Genomic DNA, 17,034 nt, shown 5'->3' with positions numbered 1-17,034 from the left:
TCCAGCTTCCTCAAAGTACCAGGTGTCGCTTAACATCCCGACAGGTCCAAATGCTGCGTCAGTAATTATATTTATTTCTTGTGGCAAGATTGAAAGCAGTTTGACAACTTTGTATAAAGAGTTGACTCCTTTGCTCTCTTGGTGTCTAATGTGGCAGAGCGAGCAGCACTTTTGCATCTGAGTTAGAAAGACACTGGTTGAAAACCTACTTCAGGGTGTAAAATTGAGGCTGATGCTCCCAGTGCAGTACTGGGGGAGTACTACACTGTCAAAGATACTGTCGTTCTGATGAGATGTTAAACTGGAGCTCCGTTTGGCCCCTCAAGTGGACTTAAATTATTTCAAGACACTATTTGAAGAGCAGGCGAGATCTCACTGGTGTTCTAGCCAATACTTACCCCCAACCAACACACAAAACAGATTATTTAGCCATTAACTCCATCACTGTTTGTGGGAACTTAGTGTTTTTTTTTATTCATTCATGGGATGTGGGCTTCGCTGGCTGGGCCAGTATTTATTGCCCACCCCTAGCTGCCCTTGAGAAGGTGGTGGTGAGCTGCCTTCTTGAACCGCTGCAGTCCCTGTGGTGTAGGTACACCCACAGTGCTGTTGGGGAGAAAGTTCCAGGATTTTGAGGCAGCGACACTGAAAGAACAGTTATATAGTTCCAAGTCAGGATTGTGGGTGACTTGGAAGGGATCTTCCAGGTGGTAGTGTTCCAATCTGTCAGCTGCCCTTGTCCTAGATGGTAGTGGTCATGTTCCCTACGTTACAACAGTAGCTACACCTCAAAAGTACTTCATTGGCTGTAAACCAGATTTGAGATGTTCCATGGTCACTGATGGGGGTGCAATGAGCTCGGTTGGCTAGACGGCTAGGGTGTGATGCGCTGACACCAGCGGTGTGGGTTCAGTCCCCGTTCTGTGGTAGTACATGGGAGCTTGCCCTTGCCCATGCTTGTGGAGTGATGTCCCTTAAGCTATATATAACCAATTCTCTCTCTAATAGAGAGAAATGCCAATGCTTCTTTATGGACTAATTACTTACATAAATACCAGTCTCTGTTTCTTTCTTGTTGCAGTGCATAGGGGGCTACAGAGCTGAGGAAGCTGTTGAACTGTTAAAGACCTTCTACAAAGCTGAAAACCCCAATGGTCCGTATCCTCTAAGTGTCCCTTTATACAATATTTATATATTTTATGCACACACAAAAAACAATTTACAAGCTGCCCTTTTAAAAAAAGTAATTTCCTTTTCTCACAACAGCGCCAAAATCAAAAGTACGGAAGAAGCAATGAATGTCTCCTTGATGCTGATGTCACCAAAAAGAAGTGTTGGAACCTACTTGACAGTGGAAAGAAATAACCAGTTAGATGTTGGTCGGGGTGAAAGATGGTGGCATTAAAAATAAATGCCAGGATTCTTGAGCAATAGCTCTATGTTTCAGCCTGCCTCTCCATGTGGCGCCACCAGTCTCTCCTGGTCTGTCTTTCCACAGGTAACCGGTGACACCATTATAAGTTGATCTGACATACAGTTACCTCTCTGACCCATGCCTATCAGTCAAGTCTGGGAGTCTTGCAAGTGGGGATTGCAGGCGTTGATCTATACTCTACCAGTCTGGTGATTTTAATACATCATATTTGCACATTGCATTCAAAGTTTTGAATAGAATTTTTATTTTTTGTTGCCGTTGTTCCTAATAAATTATGAAATTTTGATAAACTTTTTCTAAGTGAACAAAAATATCTCCGTGTTTTCCAATTGCTCTAATCGGCATGTAAGGAATCAAGGTTAGTTTGAAAGCCAGCACATGAACACTGGTAGCGATGGCACAATATCATTCATTTCATCTGAGCAAAGTAGTAAGTCACTGAGCCCAAACAAGCAAGGACACTCCCAGATCCAACTTGTGTTATGTGCTAATGTGGCTAATCTCAGTGATCATGATTGTGGGGATTTCGCAACTGGACTTGGTCTTAGAGGTTGGGGCAGAGAGATCAGCTCCTACGAGCTATGCAGCAATACTGGACTCACTTTAATTCAATGACTACCACTCCCTCAGCCCCTGGCTGGGCTTACTCAGGAGTTAACTACTTAGCTATTTGAGGCTCTTCTGGCCCAGGATCCCTTTCTCACTAGGATGTCCTCGTAAGAAAGCTCCAACCACTGCCCCTTTTAGACCACCAGTCGAAATAGCGGTCTATCCCGATTAAATCATTGGAACTTGATCTATATAAATAAAGAGTGAATCTCAGGGAGGATATATTTGCCTTGAAGGTGATACAGCACTAATTCAGCAGAATGATACCAGGGATAAAATGGTTAAATTATGAAGGTGGATTGCATAGGCAAAGCTTGTATTTCCTTGATCTAATTGAGGCGTTTAAGATGGTTAGAGGAGTGACAGGACAGATAGAAGAAAACTATTTCCTCTGGTGAGGGGAGTCCAGAACAAGGGGACACGAGCTCAGAATTAGAGCTAAGCCATCCAGGGGTGATTTCAGGCAACAATTTTTTACTCAAATGACAGTGGTAATCTGGAGTACTCCCCCAAAAAGCTGTGGATGTAGGGAGTCATTTGAAAATTTCATTCACTGAGACTGATATATTTTTATTAGGAAAGGGTTATGGAATGTGAAATGAAATTAAGATCCAGAGCAGTTATAGATCGGCCATGATCGATTGAATGGGGAAGCAGGCTTGAGGGGCTGAATGGCCTCCTGTACCTGCATTCTCTGCCGGTTTCCACTCTGTGTCTTACCGGCTTGTTTGGAAGAGTGGATTAAAATGGAACATCTGTGGGTGAGAACGGGACATCGTGTGAGTAGGAACAGGACATCTGTGGGTGAGAACGAGACATCAGTGGGTATGTCTCCCATTTAGTATTAACTGCCTACCTGCTCCATTTTTGCCAGGTTTCACATTTCACCTGGATAGTGTGAATAACTGAAGGGATGGGAAAATATAGGGAGGCAGGGAAGCATTAAACTTTGAGTAGACTCCAGGAACCCGGTGGAAGTAAAATGGAAGTTTACGGTCAATGTTGCATTGCTGTAAGACCGTTTGACTATCTGACTCCAGTGATTAGTGTAGTCAATTAGAAAGGAGGTCATGGTTCAAAAACATCACAGGTAAAGATTAGAAATTGAAAACTCAACACTGGAAGCCTACAATGAATACTGAGAATGACAAAATGCACAATAGATCCATTAGCATCTGAAAACAATCATAACTTGCATTTAGGTAAAGCCCTTAACATGTTTAATGCATCCCAAAGTGATTCACAGTAACACATTCAGACAAAATTTGACACTGAGCCACACGTTAGGGCAGATGACCAAATGCACAGTCAAGGAAGTAGGTAATTAGGAGCCTCCTAGAGGACAGACTGCCAGAGAAGTTTAGTGAGGACATTTTGGAGTTTAGGGCTGAAAGCACGGCCACCAGTGATGGGCCGATGAGAATAGGGGTGCAGAGGAGTGGTTCGGTGTCGTTACGACACAGAAGGAGCCTGTTTAACTGTAGAGCCCATCCATGCCTGCTAATTGTAGAGAAATCCAGTCAGTTGCATTCTACAACTCTATCCCTGGACCCCTGCAAGTTTATTTCCCTCAAGGTCTCGCCCAGTTTCCTTTTGAAATCATTGATCACCTCTGCTTCCATCACCCTCGGAGGCAGCAACTTGCAGACCATTAACACTCGCTGTGTCAAAAAGTTCTTCTGTGTCTCTTCCCAAAACATTAGATATGTGTCTCCTAGTCCTTGTACCATCAACTAATGGCCTTTGTCCACCTTATGTAAACCTGTCGTTAAGTGTGTACACTTCTTCCAAATATCGCCTCAACCTCCTTTTCTCCAAGGAGAACAAACTTGGCTTCTCCAAAGTAACACTGTGCTAAAGTCCCTCATCTCTGGGACCATTCTGGTAAAACTCTGCACCCTCCCAAGGATCCTTACACCTTTCCTATGTATTTGAGGTTTTGTTACAGTTCTACCACATTGAGCTGGGCAAGCAGATGCTGAAATATTGAGTTCTGGGCAATAAAAGAGGCAAAGTGTCCTTCGCAGCATTTGGAGGCCAAGTTGGGATCTTTTTCTGTAAATGCCCACTGCTACCTCAGGAGAGTGCTTGTATAATAGGAGACTAGGTCAAGAAACGGGCACGGATTCTGAGGGGGCTAGAGAGAAAATTAGCCAATAAGATAAAAAGATTTGCGATCCGCTTAGAAAATAATGAAATTTAATAGGAGGGTAGAATTGATCTTACAGGCTTGTAGGGCCAAAGGAGGTTACAGAGGGAGGGGAAATGACAGGCTGAGATTTGAAAAGAGATAGGTTAACATTTTGGCCTGCATCTTTTATCATTGATAAAGCTTCCCATCTCAAATGGTTTTTCTCAATTGCTGATGGACTGCTGCACCCTTCAAAATTTTCTGTTTGAACTTTTACTTGAGAAACCAGGAAGAGATCTTAAAATTATGTAAAGGTTTGATAAGGGGATTGTAAAGAAGATGTTTCCCGCTTGTGGCAGAGTCCAAAACCCAGGGGTCATGAGCATGCAAGATAGTCACTAATGAATCCAGTAGGGAATTCAGGAGAAACCACCCAGAGAGTGGCGAGGATGTGGAACTTGCTGTGACTTGTAGATGTTGAGGCAAATACCACTGGTACCTTTAAGGGAAGGTTAGATTGTTTTGTTGATAGAGTTAAATGACGAAGATGGGAGGAGGTTCGTGTGGAGCATAGACGCCAATATAGACCAGTTGAACTGACGTAATTCAGACAGCCGAGTGTATCTGTCTTAACTTTGTTTCCTAGAGTCATTTGTGATTCAAAAGGGATTGGGCGTGATCGTGGTATATCCATGAGTAATGCTGCATCTGGTGTGTGTGGCTGGAGGACAGGATGAGAAATGGCCATGTGTCTGATTGTGAGTCCAGATCTGTGCAGGGCACTGTGAAGCCATAGTTTGCTGTGTCTCCAGTTAGGAGGGTGGGATGAATTCTGTACTTATATAATGCCTTTAACGTAGTAAAATGTCCCAAGCCACTTTGCAGGAGCATTATCGTTAAATTTTGACGCCGAGCAGCATAAGGAGCTGTTGGATGGCCAAAGGTAGCTTTTAAGGAGTGTCTTGGAGGAGGAAAGGGTGGTGGAAACACGGATATGTTTAAGGGAAGGAATTCCAGAGCTTAGAGCCACAGCAGCTAAAGGCATGGCCACCAATGGCAGAGGAATTAAAAATCGGGGATGCGCAAGAGGCTGGAATTAGACAAGCACAGATATCTCAAAGGGTTGTAGGGCTGGCAGAGATTACAGAGATAGGGAGGGGCGAGATCATAGAAAATAGGAGCAGGAGTAGGCCATTCAGCCCTTTGAGTCTGCTCTGCCATTCATTATGATCATGGTTGATCATCCAACTCAATAGCCTGCTCCCACTTTCTTCCCATATCCTTTGATCCCTTTCGCCCCAAGTGCTATACCTAATTCCTTCTTGAAAACATACACTATTTTGCCCTCAATTACTCTCCGTGGTAGCGAATTCCACAGGCTCACCACTCTCTGGGTGAAGAAATTTCTCCTCATCTCAGTCCTAAATGGTCTACCCCGTATCCTCAGACTGTGACCCCCGGTTCTGGACTCCCCCACTATCGGGAACATCCTTCCTGCATCTACCCTGTCTAGTCCTGTTAGAATTTTATAGGTTTCTATGAGATCCCCCCTCATTCTTCAGAACTCCAGCGAATATAATCCTAACCGACCCAATCTCCTGATATGTCAGTCCTGCTATCCCAGGGATCAGTCTGGTAAACCTTCGCTGCACTCCCTCTATAGCAAGTACATCCTTCCTCAGATAAGGAGACCAAAACTGCACACAATATTCCAGGTATGGTCTCACCAAGGCCCTGTACAATTGCAGCAAGACATCCCTGTTCCTATACGCGAATCCTCTTACTATTAAAGGCCAACATACCATTTGCCTTCTTTACCGCCTGCTGCACCTGCATGATTACCTTCAGCGACTGGTGTACGAGGACACCCAGGTCTCGTTGCACATTCCCCTCCTCAATTTATAGCCATTCAGATAATAATCTGCCTTCCTGTTTTTGCTACCAAAGTGGATAACCTCACATTTATCTGCATTATACTGCATCTGCCATGCATTTGCCCACTCACTCAGCTTGTCCAAATCACACTGAAGCATCTCTGCATCCTCCTCACAGCTCACCTTCCCACCCAGCTTTGTGTCATCTGCAAATTTGGAGATATTACATTTAGCTCCCACATCTAAATCATTAATATATATTGTGAATAGCTGGGGTCCCAGCACCGATCCCTGCGGTATCCCACTAGTCACTGCCTGCCATTCGGAAAAAGACCCGTTTATTCCTACTCTTTGTTTCCTGTCTGCCAACCAGTTTTCTATCCATCTATACACTATCCCCAATCCCATGTGCTTTAATCTCTTATGTGGGACTTTGTCGAAAGCTTTCTGAAAGTCCAAATAAACCACATCCACTGGCTCCCCCTCATCATCTCTACTAGTAACATCCTCAAAAAATTCCAGTAGATATGTCAAGCATGATTTCCCTTTCGTAAATCCATGCTGACTCTGTCTGATTCTGCCACTGTTTTCCAAGTGCTCAGCTATTAAATCTTTTATAATGGGCTCTAGAATTTTCCCCACTACTGAAGTCAGGCTGACTGGTCTATGTTACCTGTTTTCTCTCTACCTCCCTTTTTAAATAGTGGGGTTACATTAGCTACCCTCCAACCTGTAGGAACTGTTCCAGAGTCTATTGAATCTCGGAAGATGACCATCAATGCATCCACTATTTCTAGGGCCGCTTCCTTAAGTACTCTGGGATGTAGATTATCAGGCCCTGGGGATTTATCGGCCTTCCATCCCATCAATTTCCCTAATACCATTTCCCTACTAATACTCGTTTCTTTCAGTCCCTCCCTCTCACTAAACCCTGTGTTCCCCAACATTTCTGGTGTGCTATTTGTGTCTTCCTTTGTGAAGACAGAACCAAAGTATGTATTTAGTTGGTCAGCCATTTCTTTGTTCCCCATTATAAATTCCCCTGTTTCTGACTGTAAGACATTTGTCTTCACCAATCTTTTTCTCTTCACATACCTATAGAAACTTTTACAGTCAGTTTTTATGTTCCCCGCAGGCTTACTCTCGTACTCTATTTTTCCTTTCTTAATCAATCCCTTGGTCCTCTTTTGCTGAATTCTAAACTGCTCCCAATCCTCAGGTTTGTTGATTTTTCTGGCCAATTTGTATGCCTCTCCCTTGGATCTAATTTTCCTTGTAAGCCATGGTTTGGCCACCTTTCCTGTTTTACTTTTACGCCAGACAGGAATAAACAATTGTTCCAGTTCAACTATGCGCTCTCTGAATGTTTGCCATTGCCTAACATTTCCCAAACCATCATAGCCAACTCACGCCTCATACCATCGTAGTTTCCTTTATTAAGATTCAGAAGCCTAGTCTCAGAATCAACTATTCCACTCTCCATCTTGATGAAGAATTCTATAATATTACGGTCGTTTGTCCCCAAGGGGCCTTGCACAACTAGATTGCCAATTATTCCTTTCTCATTACACAATACTCAGTCTAGGATGGCCTAGTTGGTTCCTCAATGTATTGGCCCAGAAAACCATCCCGTCTTCACTCCAGGAATTCCACCTCTACGGTATTGTTACTAATTTGATTTGCCCGATCTATATGCAGATTAAAGTCACCCATAATTACAGATGTTCCTTTATTGCATGCGTCTCTAATTTCTTGTTTAATGCCATTCCCAACATCACCACTACAGTTTGGAGGTCTATATACAACCCCCACTAACGTTTTTTGCCCCTTTGTGTTTCTCAGTTCTACCCATACAGATTCCACATCGTCGGAGCTAATATCTTTCCCCTCTATTGCTTTAATTTCCTCTTTAACCAGCAATGCACTCCATCGCCTTTTCCCTTTTGTCTGTCCTTCCTAAATACTGAATACCATTGGATGTTTAGTTCCCATCCCTGATCACCCTGCAGCCTTGTCTCTGTAATCCTGACTATATCATACCTGTTTACATCTATTTGCACAGTTAATTTATCCACTTTATTGCAAATGCTCCTCGTGTTAAGGCACAAAGCCTTAAGGCTTGTCTTTTTAACATTACTTGTCCCGCTCCCACTATTTTTCACTGACGCCCTGTTTGATTCTTGCCTTTGATTCCTTTGCCTATCATTTTTGTTATTCCCCTTTCTGTCTTTTGTTCTTGTCCTAGATCCCCCTTCCTCTGACTCCTTGCATAGGTTCCCATCTCCCTGCCATTTTAGTTTAAACCCTCCCCAACCACCCTAGCAAATATTGCCCCTAGGACAGCAGTCCCCGTCCTGCCCAGGTGTAACCCGTCCAGTTTGTACTGGACCCACTTCCCCCAGAGCAGGTCCCAATGCCCCAGGAATCTGAAACCCTCCCCCTCACACCATCTCTTCAGCCACGTATCCATCCGATATATCCTGCTATTTCTACTCTGACTAGCACGTGGCACTGGTAGTAATCCTGAGATCACTACCTTTGAGGTCCTACTTTTCAACTTACTTCCTAACTCCCGATATTCTGCTTTTAGGACTTCATCCCTTTTTTTAACCTATGTCGTTTGTACCAACGTGTACCACAGCCACTGGCTGTTCACCCTCCCCCTTCAGAATGTCCTGTAGCCACTCTGAGACATCCTTGACCCTAGCACCAGGGAGGCAACATACCAATCCTGGAGTCTCGTTTGTGGCCACAGAAACGCCTACCTATTCCCCTTACAATTGAATTCCCTATAACTGCTGCATTCCCACACTTTTCACTCCTCCCCTGTGCAGCAGAGTCAACCATGGTGCAACGAATTTGGCTGTTGCTGCTTTCCCCTGAGAGGCCATTCCCCATTCCATCATGGATGGGTTTGAAAACAAGGATGAGAATTTTCAAGCCAAGATGTTACTTAACCAAAAGCAAACACAAGGCAGTGAGCACAGGAGCGATAGGGAATGGGACTTTGTGCATATTAAGTGTAGTCACTGTTGGAATGTAGGTTATGATCCAAAGCTGGGCAATGTAACATCAAACACAATTTTAAACAGAAAGCTGGAGCACAGTGAATGTGAATTGAATCAAAGCACTTAAAAAAACATTGCTTTGTTAATTCTAGAGGTACTCTTTACAGTTTGGCCACGGTCCATTGCAATCACCACCATGAAGAAGGTGACTTCTGGAACTCAGACAGCACCAGAGTCCCCCTGACCTCCCATTGACCAAGCAACCTCTAGCTCCAGTCGTCTGCTTCACCACATAAACGTGTAGGCGGGTGGAACTGGCTCAGTGCATTGATACAATTGCTTCATAGGTATCCGGGGAACTTCTTATTGGCTGAGTTTTGTGCGGGTCAGTTAGAATCAGCTGGGTCTCACTCTGTCATGGTTGTGCAGGTGGGAGAGCATAGTTTCCCATCTGAAACATGCTGGCAATTCAAATTCAAGCCACTGTGTGTGTGAATCTCACTGGAAAACAGCTTTAAAACTATAGGATTAACTCGGATTAGGGGTGTGCAGCACAGAAGGAGGCCATTTAGCCCATCGCATTTGCGACAGCTATCTGAAATAGCTATCCAATTAGCCCCACATGCCTTTTTCCCTGAAATTTCTTATTTACAAATCTAGTTCTATTTTGAAAGTTACTATTAAATCTCCTTTACCCTTTCAGGCAGTGCATTTCAGATCATTACTCACTGAGCTGGATTTTGTTATAGTGACGTAGATCCTCTTCTCACCAGTTGGAGAATTAGCAGGAACCCCACGTTCCCTCCGAAGGGAAGACCCGACACAACTAAGTGCTGATCAGGCACTTCATTGGCCAGCATTGGGCCTCCCACACGATTAAAGACCCTGGCGTGCAGAAATTCCATGCCCGAGAGCTGCTGGCCAATCAGAGGCCAGCAGCTATCCATTGCAGGCAGCACCACCCAGAGAGGTGGCCGCTGTCGGTAATGCACTGAGGCCCAGCCCCGGGATCGACGCTGGACCCCAGGATACAGACGAGTGAGGGTGGCATAGGGGTCACGTGAAAGGACCGGGCAGGTAGATTTCATTGGTGTCCCCCCCCCCCCCCCCCCCAAGATTGCTGCAGGCAAACCTGACAGCCTTTGCTGGGCATCCTTCATCAGGCAGCACAGGAGAGCTGTGTGAATTCGGGAGAATCCCTGAGCCATGACCAAATTCCAGTGGGCTCAGGGATAATTGGCTTGAAGTGGCTCATTGATGAGCCTAACTGCCTTCCCACAGGCAGCAGTGGGGATTCCCACATCGGGCCCTCACGCCCCCAACTTAATTGGGGGGGCAGTTTTCCTGTCTTCCAATGTGGGTACCCCAGCCCGATTCTCCCATGTGTCCCCCCCCTGCACTCCACCATGTCTGCTCCAGAGGGCTCCACTAAACTCAGCCTGCTGAGTTGCAAAAAAAAACTCATCTCTCCTCCGGTTTTTAAATTTGTGTTCTCTGGTTAAATCTGTGTCTTTCCACCCTTGGCACAGGGGATTTAATTTAAGCTATTGCGATGAAAGCCCCCTCTTTAATTATTTTAGGATGTTAAGTGAAGTGAGATTTTTGGGTATGACGAGGCAGTGTGAAAAGCTGTTCACAATTTGATGGTAATTGACAAGCTCACAAACTGATTTAGAATTTACCAAGAAATTTGATGTGGAATATGCAGATGTGGCAGTAAAACTGAGTTAACTTGTACCTTAACACAATTTTGGAGAGAGCTTTATCTTGTATCTAATTTATTCTATATATTACGCTAGGAGTGGTTGATTAGAAGTTTGGAGGATGCTTTATATTTTATCTAACCTGTAACGACAACTAGATAAAGTCGTTCAAGTTTATGAGGGGTTTAGACAGAGTGGACGACTGTGTTCCAGAGGGCATAGATTTAAGATAATTGGCAAAGGAAGCAAAGGTAACATGAGAAAACATTTTTTTACACAGTGACCAGTTAGGATCTGGAATGCACTGCCTGAGAAGATTCAATTGTGGCTTTCAAAAGAGAAAAAGAGAGAAAAGTTTAGAGTTACGGGGATGGAGTAGAGGAGAAAACTAGCTGAGTCGCTGCAGTCCATGTAGTTTAGGTACACCCGCAATGCTGTTAGGGAGGGAGTTCGAGGATTTTTACCCAGCGACAGTGAAGGAACGGCGGTATATTTCCAAGTCAGGATGGCGAATGACTTGGAGGGGAGGTGTTCCCATGTGTCAGCTGCCCTTGTCCTTCTATGTGGTAGTTGGTGGTTAATCTGGAGAGAACCTTACCTTGTATTCAATCTATACTGCACCTAGCTGATGGGTGTTCTCCAAATTTTTCTGTAATGGAGATTGGATGGCAATGGAATATTCTGGAGGGTGCTTCCTCTTGTATCTAACTGATATTTTACAGAGTGATTCATGGGGAGTTGTATTGGGACCATACCTTACTAATATTTGCTATCCCTGACTAGCGAGAATGATTGCCTTCCATAAGTCCAAAGATGGCTGATGAGGCTGATTCAGGATCTGCAGACTTTATGGCACGTGGGACATGTGTTGCCATGTGGGCTGTCTGGTCGTCTGTTTTTATTGTGGGTCAGGCCGTGTTGTTTTCTCTGCTCTTGCTTTTCCTCTTCATTTTGTCGTCGTTGGGTCTCAAAATGTTGGGATCCCTCCCATAGCTGCTGCCATCTGGTTCAATCTGAGGCGATGGTCTCCCAATGTTGCATTTCTTTGTGTTTGCTTTCAGCACATCCTTGAAACGCTTGTGTCCCCCCCAAACATGTCTGCTCTGACTAAACTGGAAGAAGACGACCTGCTTTGGGTGCCTGGTATCCGACATCCGAATTACGTGACCAACCCACCGATGCCGATGGTGGATGATCGTAGCCTCGCTGCTTGTGATGCCTGCTTGTGAGACGACCCTGACGTGGGTGTGTCTGTTCTCCCATGTATGAATGCCTGGAAAATGTGGAACACTTTCAGTACCTTGGAAGTTATTTTTCGCATAAGGTTGACAAATCCAGCATTGTCTAAGATATCTTGCATATGCATCAATGTATCTGAACTGGGCTAGTTCCTATAAGAGGAACTTTACAAAAGATAGCTGAAATGTGCTTGGAGAACTGTGTGCAGTTGTGGTCACCATATTATGAAAAGGGTATCGGCCACTGGAGAAGGTGCAAAAAAAATTCACTAGGATAATACCAGAAATGAGAGGTCCTACCTATCAGGACAGGCTGAAGAGGCTGGAACTCTTCTCTAGCAAAGGGAAGGCGGAGAGATAATCTAATAGAGGTCTTTGATTGTGAAAGGGCTTGTTAGGGTCGACAATGTTTCCACTTGTGGGGTAAACAAGTGCCAGGGACCATAGTTATAAGACCATACTAATAACTTCAATGGGGAATTCAGGAGGAACTTCTTTACCTAGAGAGTGGTGAGAATGTGGAATTTGCTACAGGGAATAGTTGAGGAGAATAGCATAGATGCATTCTAAGCACCTAGATAAGCACATGAGGCGGAAAGGAATAGAAGAATATGCTGATAGACTGAGATGAAGAGGAGTGGGAGGAGACCCTTTTGGAGCATAACCCAACTGGTGCGTGCCAACGTTTGAATGGCCTGCATCAGTGTTGTAACATTATGTACAGCAGCAGACCTGGGAGAGATGTTAACAGTAGCGTAAAGAAAGTAGGCTCCATGTTTAATGCCTCAACAATATGGTCTCTTATCTCAATGAAGATAAAAAGGAACAAAAGGTTAAAAGAAGCAAGTATTTATTTGATGAGAACATTGCTTGTTATGTGCTGTGAAGATGACTCACTGACATTTTTGACTCAGTGTAAAAATAGGAATTCAAGGTTATTTCAACAAAGGTACTTTAATCTGTGATTTGGATACAATACCTGTCTAGACTCAAACCATCAGATTATACTGTTGCCGTGTTAATTCTCCTCATAAATACCACTCACAGTGAAAAGTAACAATTTTAACAGTGGGACACAAGTAAGATATTGCACATCTACAATCAGAGTGCAGCTTGATAAATGTGCTAAGGAAACATTTTGGAGGGCTATGGGGACAGGGCACTGGAATGAGATCTCTATTTCACAGAGTCAGCGCAGGCACAGTGGGCCGGCGTATGGTTGCTTTTTGTGTTGTAGAATTCTAGGTTGAATTTATTTTAGGATTCACTTAAGGCTTATTTTGAATGACAATGGCACACAATGGCAGCTGTGTGTACCATCCACAAGATACCTGCAGCAACTCACCAAGGCCCCTTTCACAGCACTTTCCAAACCCACGACCTCTATCACCCAGAAGGACAAGGGCAGCAGACGCTTGGGAACACCACCGCCTGCAAGTTTCCCTCCAAGCCACACACCATCCTAAACTATATCGCCCGTTCCTTCACTGTCGCTAGGTCAAAATACTGGAACTGCCTAACAGCACTGTGGGTTTACCTACACTACATGGACTGCAAGCGGTTCAAGAAAGCGGCTCATTACTACCTTCTCAAGGGCATTTAGGGATGGGTAACAAATGCTGTCCTCACCAGCAACATTCATGTCCCAGGAACAAGTGAATTTATTTTAAAAAGACTTAAAACCAATCTATGCTGAGCAGCAACCAGCATTCCAATTACAGTACAAACTCCCGTTTTGTAGACTGGCTGATGCTTTCCTTTCTAGTTTCAGTAGCTGCACCATGAACCCATGGCCAGATACTAATTGTCAATAGTGAAAGAGCAGTGAGCCAGACTGTGTTGTAAGACTATGCTTTCCATGTTTAAATTATTAGGCATTATTACATGATTAGTGCAAGCATATATTTGTACCAGTAAGAAAAAAAGAACTGAAGTTAAAATTCCAAAATTCCATGACATTTAAAAGAGCCATTTCATGAGCATTTGAAGGGAAAAGGGTGGGAAAATGGCATTACGATAAGACGACTCCACGCAAGCTAGCATTGCACTGAGATGTTGAGCTGCATAGCCTCCCTCTCTGTTGCAATTTCTACTCCGAGGACATGGTGATGTTCCCAGGGTCTTATCCTCTACCTATGCCCAGGCTGAATTCTAACAATAGTGTAGATTGACTACTGAACATTTGATGAGGAGAAGAGGATTTTCTGAGTGACAGTTGCTCACAGAGACGTGGCTAAAGTCAGCATCTCGTCCATGTTAATTTCTTGGCCCATAGGCTATTTACTTCTCTAGCACCTGCTAAAATAGTGGCAGGAGGTTTTGCCCACTTGCTGTTTGCCAACTGGAGATTTATGAATCACTCTCAGAATAGCAACCAATTCAGCAATGGTATCTTCGGAAAAAATGGGTAACATCCCACAATTTAAGGCGTGAAGTGAATTTGGGCCAAGCATATTGTACTTCGCTTTGGGACCTATACAGAGGTACAATGAGAAGATGAAGTCCTCGTTTTCCTCTGCAATTGCTTATCCAGCTCAGCAAACAGACTACAAAATGCAGCTTGGATGCTGCACCTTATCAACTGCTCCAGAAATGTTGAGGCTCTTATTGAAACTTTCACTTGCTTAAAACTTATTACACTTCTAACTTCTTCCCAGTTTTGATGAAAGATCATCACCTGAAACATTAAGATAAAAGCAAAATACTGCCAATGCTGGAAATCTGAAACAAAAGCAGAAAATGCTGGAAAAACTCAGCAGGTCTAGCAGCATCTGTGAAGAGAGAAACAGAATTAATGTTTCGAGTCTGTATGACCCTTCTTCAGAGCCATACGGATTTGAAAAGTTAACCCTGGTTCTCTCTCTACATATGCTGCCAGACCTGCTGAGTATTTCCATCAGTTTCTGGTTTTATAACTATTTTTAGTGAGCTGGTTAAGGAATACCAATGCATGTGAATGTGGGGTAGGTGGGGGTCAGATCCAGCAAAAAAAAGGTGCAGGCCCCTGTTTCTTGTTCCGGAAAAAAAATACCCTGTGTTCTTGGGAATTGAGATGAGCTTTCACATCCTGTGTTCTCTCTGATTTTGACACCTGCCAGGGCTCGATTCAGCAAGCTGGTTCTCGGATGCAAAAGAGAAAACAGCTCTACTCAAAAGGGTCAGAAAACCACACCCCCCCCCCCCATCATGTGACAGTGGCTTAAAAAATATAAGGCAATTGAAATTGAATGCAGCCTTGGAACCCATTCACAAATGCAAGATGCAAACCAACAAAGTAACAGTTCGGTGCTGTAGGAGATGTAATCTCACACACACAAAAAAAAAATCCCACTGGGTACAATTTGAGTAAGACAAAGCTTTTTATTTTTCCAGTGAAGTGATTGCCTGGGATATTTGCCATGTTTGTTCTACAGAGACTCGTTATCTTCCTTTGCAATACAAAACATATTTGCGTCTTGGAGAAATGCATTAGGTAAAGTTACAAAACAGCAGCTATTAAAAGGGGCTCGCATTATCACTAACATTTACCCTTGCAAGCTACAAATCCACCTCGATTTTGTTTTTAGATGGCGATGGACCCCAGAGCAATGGGCTCCTCCTCCTGGGGGGAAAAAAAAGGGGCAGTATTTATTTACATGTTTGAAAACAGGATTAGTTCCTTTCAACTATTCAGATACGACATTTTAGAAAATAATTTTTTTTTTCTTAATTCTTTCAGGGGATGTGAGTGTCGGTGGTAAGGCCAGCATTTGTCACCCATCCCTAATTGTCCTTGGACTGAGTAACTTACTAGGCCATTTCAGAGGGCAGCCAGGAGTCAACCACATTGCTGTGGGTTTGAAGTCACATGTAGGCTAGACCAGGTAAGGATGGCCGATTTCCTTCCCCCGAAGGATGTTAGTGAATCAGATGGGTTTTTACAACAATTGTTGATGGTTTAATGGTCACCATCACTGACATGAGCTTTTAATTCCAGATTTTTTTTAAAAAATTGAATTCAAATTCCACCCGCTGCCATGGTGGGATTTGAACCTGTGTCCCCAGAGGATTAGCCTAGGCTGAGAGTCCAGTGTCATTACCACCATCCCCCCTGAAAGTGCCTGTCCCATCACTACAACACAAGTAATCTATTTGCATGGCACAGCATTGGGTCACATAGGGCAGAAAGATTTCAAGGTCAACTCGGATCAATCTGAAGGCTGACACTGAAGGGTCCCAGTCAGCCTCAGCATTCAAAGGATATAAATTTCTTAAGAGGCTTGACAAAATAGATGTTGAGAAAATACTTCCTCTGGCTGGGGAACCTAAAACACAGGGGTCACGGAATAAGGGGTTGGCAAATAAGGATTGAGATAAGAAGAAGTTTCTTCACTGAATGGGTGGTGAATCGTTGGAAGTGTCTAGCCAAGAGTGCTGTGGATGCTCGGCCATTTTCAAAACATGTTACTAGGTTTTCAGGCATTCAGGGATATGGGGGTGGTGCAGGAAGGTGGAGTTGAGATTGAACATCAGCCATGATCTTATTAAATGGTGCAACAGGTTTGAAGGGTCCAATGGCCTACACTTGCTCATGTGTCTTACACCTTGGTGAGGTTAATTGTCCAAGGTTCTCAGTCCTTACTGTTTTCTAGTGACTCGATGTGAAATATGTACACATTAAGATCAGGTGAAGACAGGATTTGTCTGTGAGTGCAACTTAACACTCATTGTACGGATTGAGTTTTACTGAGAAAATCATCACAGCCTAATGACAACACTCACCATCTAGCCATAGCTGACGAGTGACTAAGTACTAACAGGTTTCCGCCACTTCATTATGAGCTTCCTACCAAAATCCAAAGAATAAAACAATGAACTACTTTGGATTGCAGTGGCTGCTAAATTTTGCAGACAACACTTTGCTAAATTTGAGGCATCTTGTATCAGCAGAGTGCAGCTGCAATTGGGCCTCAGTGTCCCTGAGTTAAGAGAGGGTGAAATAGCCGCCACTTTGATCAGTGGCTGGTGGAAAGTGCATTTGTGTAAACATTGAGTGA

The 17,034-nt window shown here is 43.9% G+C and overlaps 1 protein-coding gene across 3 annotated transcripts in view; it reads left to right on the top strand.

The window, feature by feature from the left end:
• adat2 (adenosine deaminase tRNA specific 2) overlaps positions 1 to 13,387 on the top strand; it is a 37,432-nt gene extending 24,045 nt beyond the window's left edge. For 2 of the 3 annotated variants that reach the window (XM_041216900.1, XM_041216886.1), the window contains exons 5-6: positions 1,082 to 1,154; positions 1,267 to 1,746. In XM_041216900.1, the coding sequence (XP_041072834.1) occupies positions 1,082 to 1,154; positions 1,267 to 1,298 (105 nt within the window). In that variant the 3' untranslated portion in view covers positions 1,299 to 1,746. Of the gene's footprint in view, positions 1 to 1,081; positions 1,155 to 1,266; positions 1,747 to 11,821 lie in introns of those variants that run through there. The other variant, XR_005946585.1, reaches the window with a different exon arrangement.
• Positions 13,388 to 17,034: the final 3,647 nt, after the last annotated feature.

Source organism: Carcharodon carcharias, chromosome 2, assembly GCF_017639515.1.
Source record: "Carcharodon carcharias isolate sCarCar2 chromosome 2, sCarCar2.pri, whole genome shotgun sequence".
Taxonomy (NCBI): Eukaryota; Metazoa; Chordata; class Chondrichthyes; order Lamniformes; family Lamnidae; genus Carcharodon; species Carcharodon carcharias.
The sequence above is the reverse complement of the archived record's forward strand: the minus strand, read 5'-3'. Positions and strand labels throughout refer to the sequence as shown.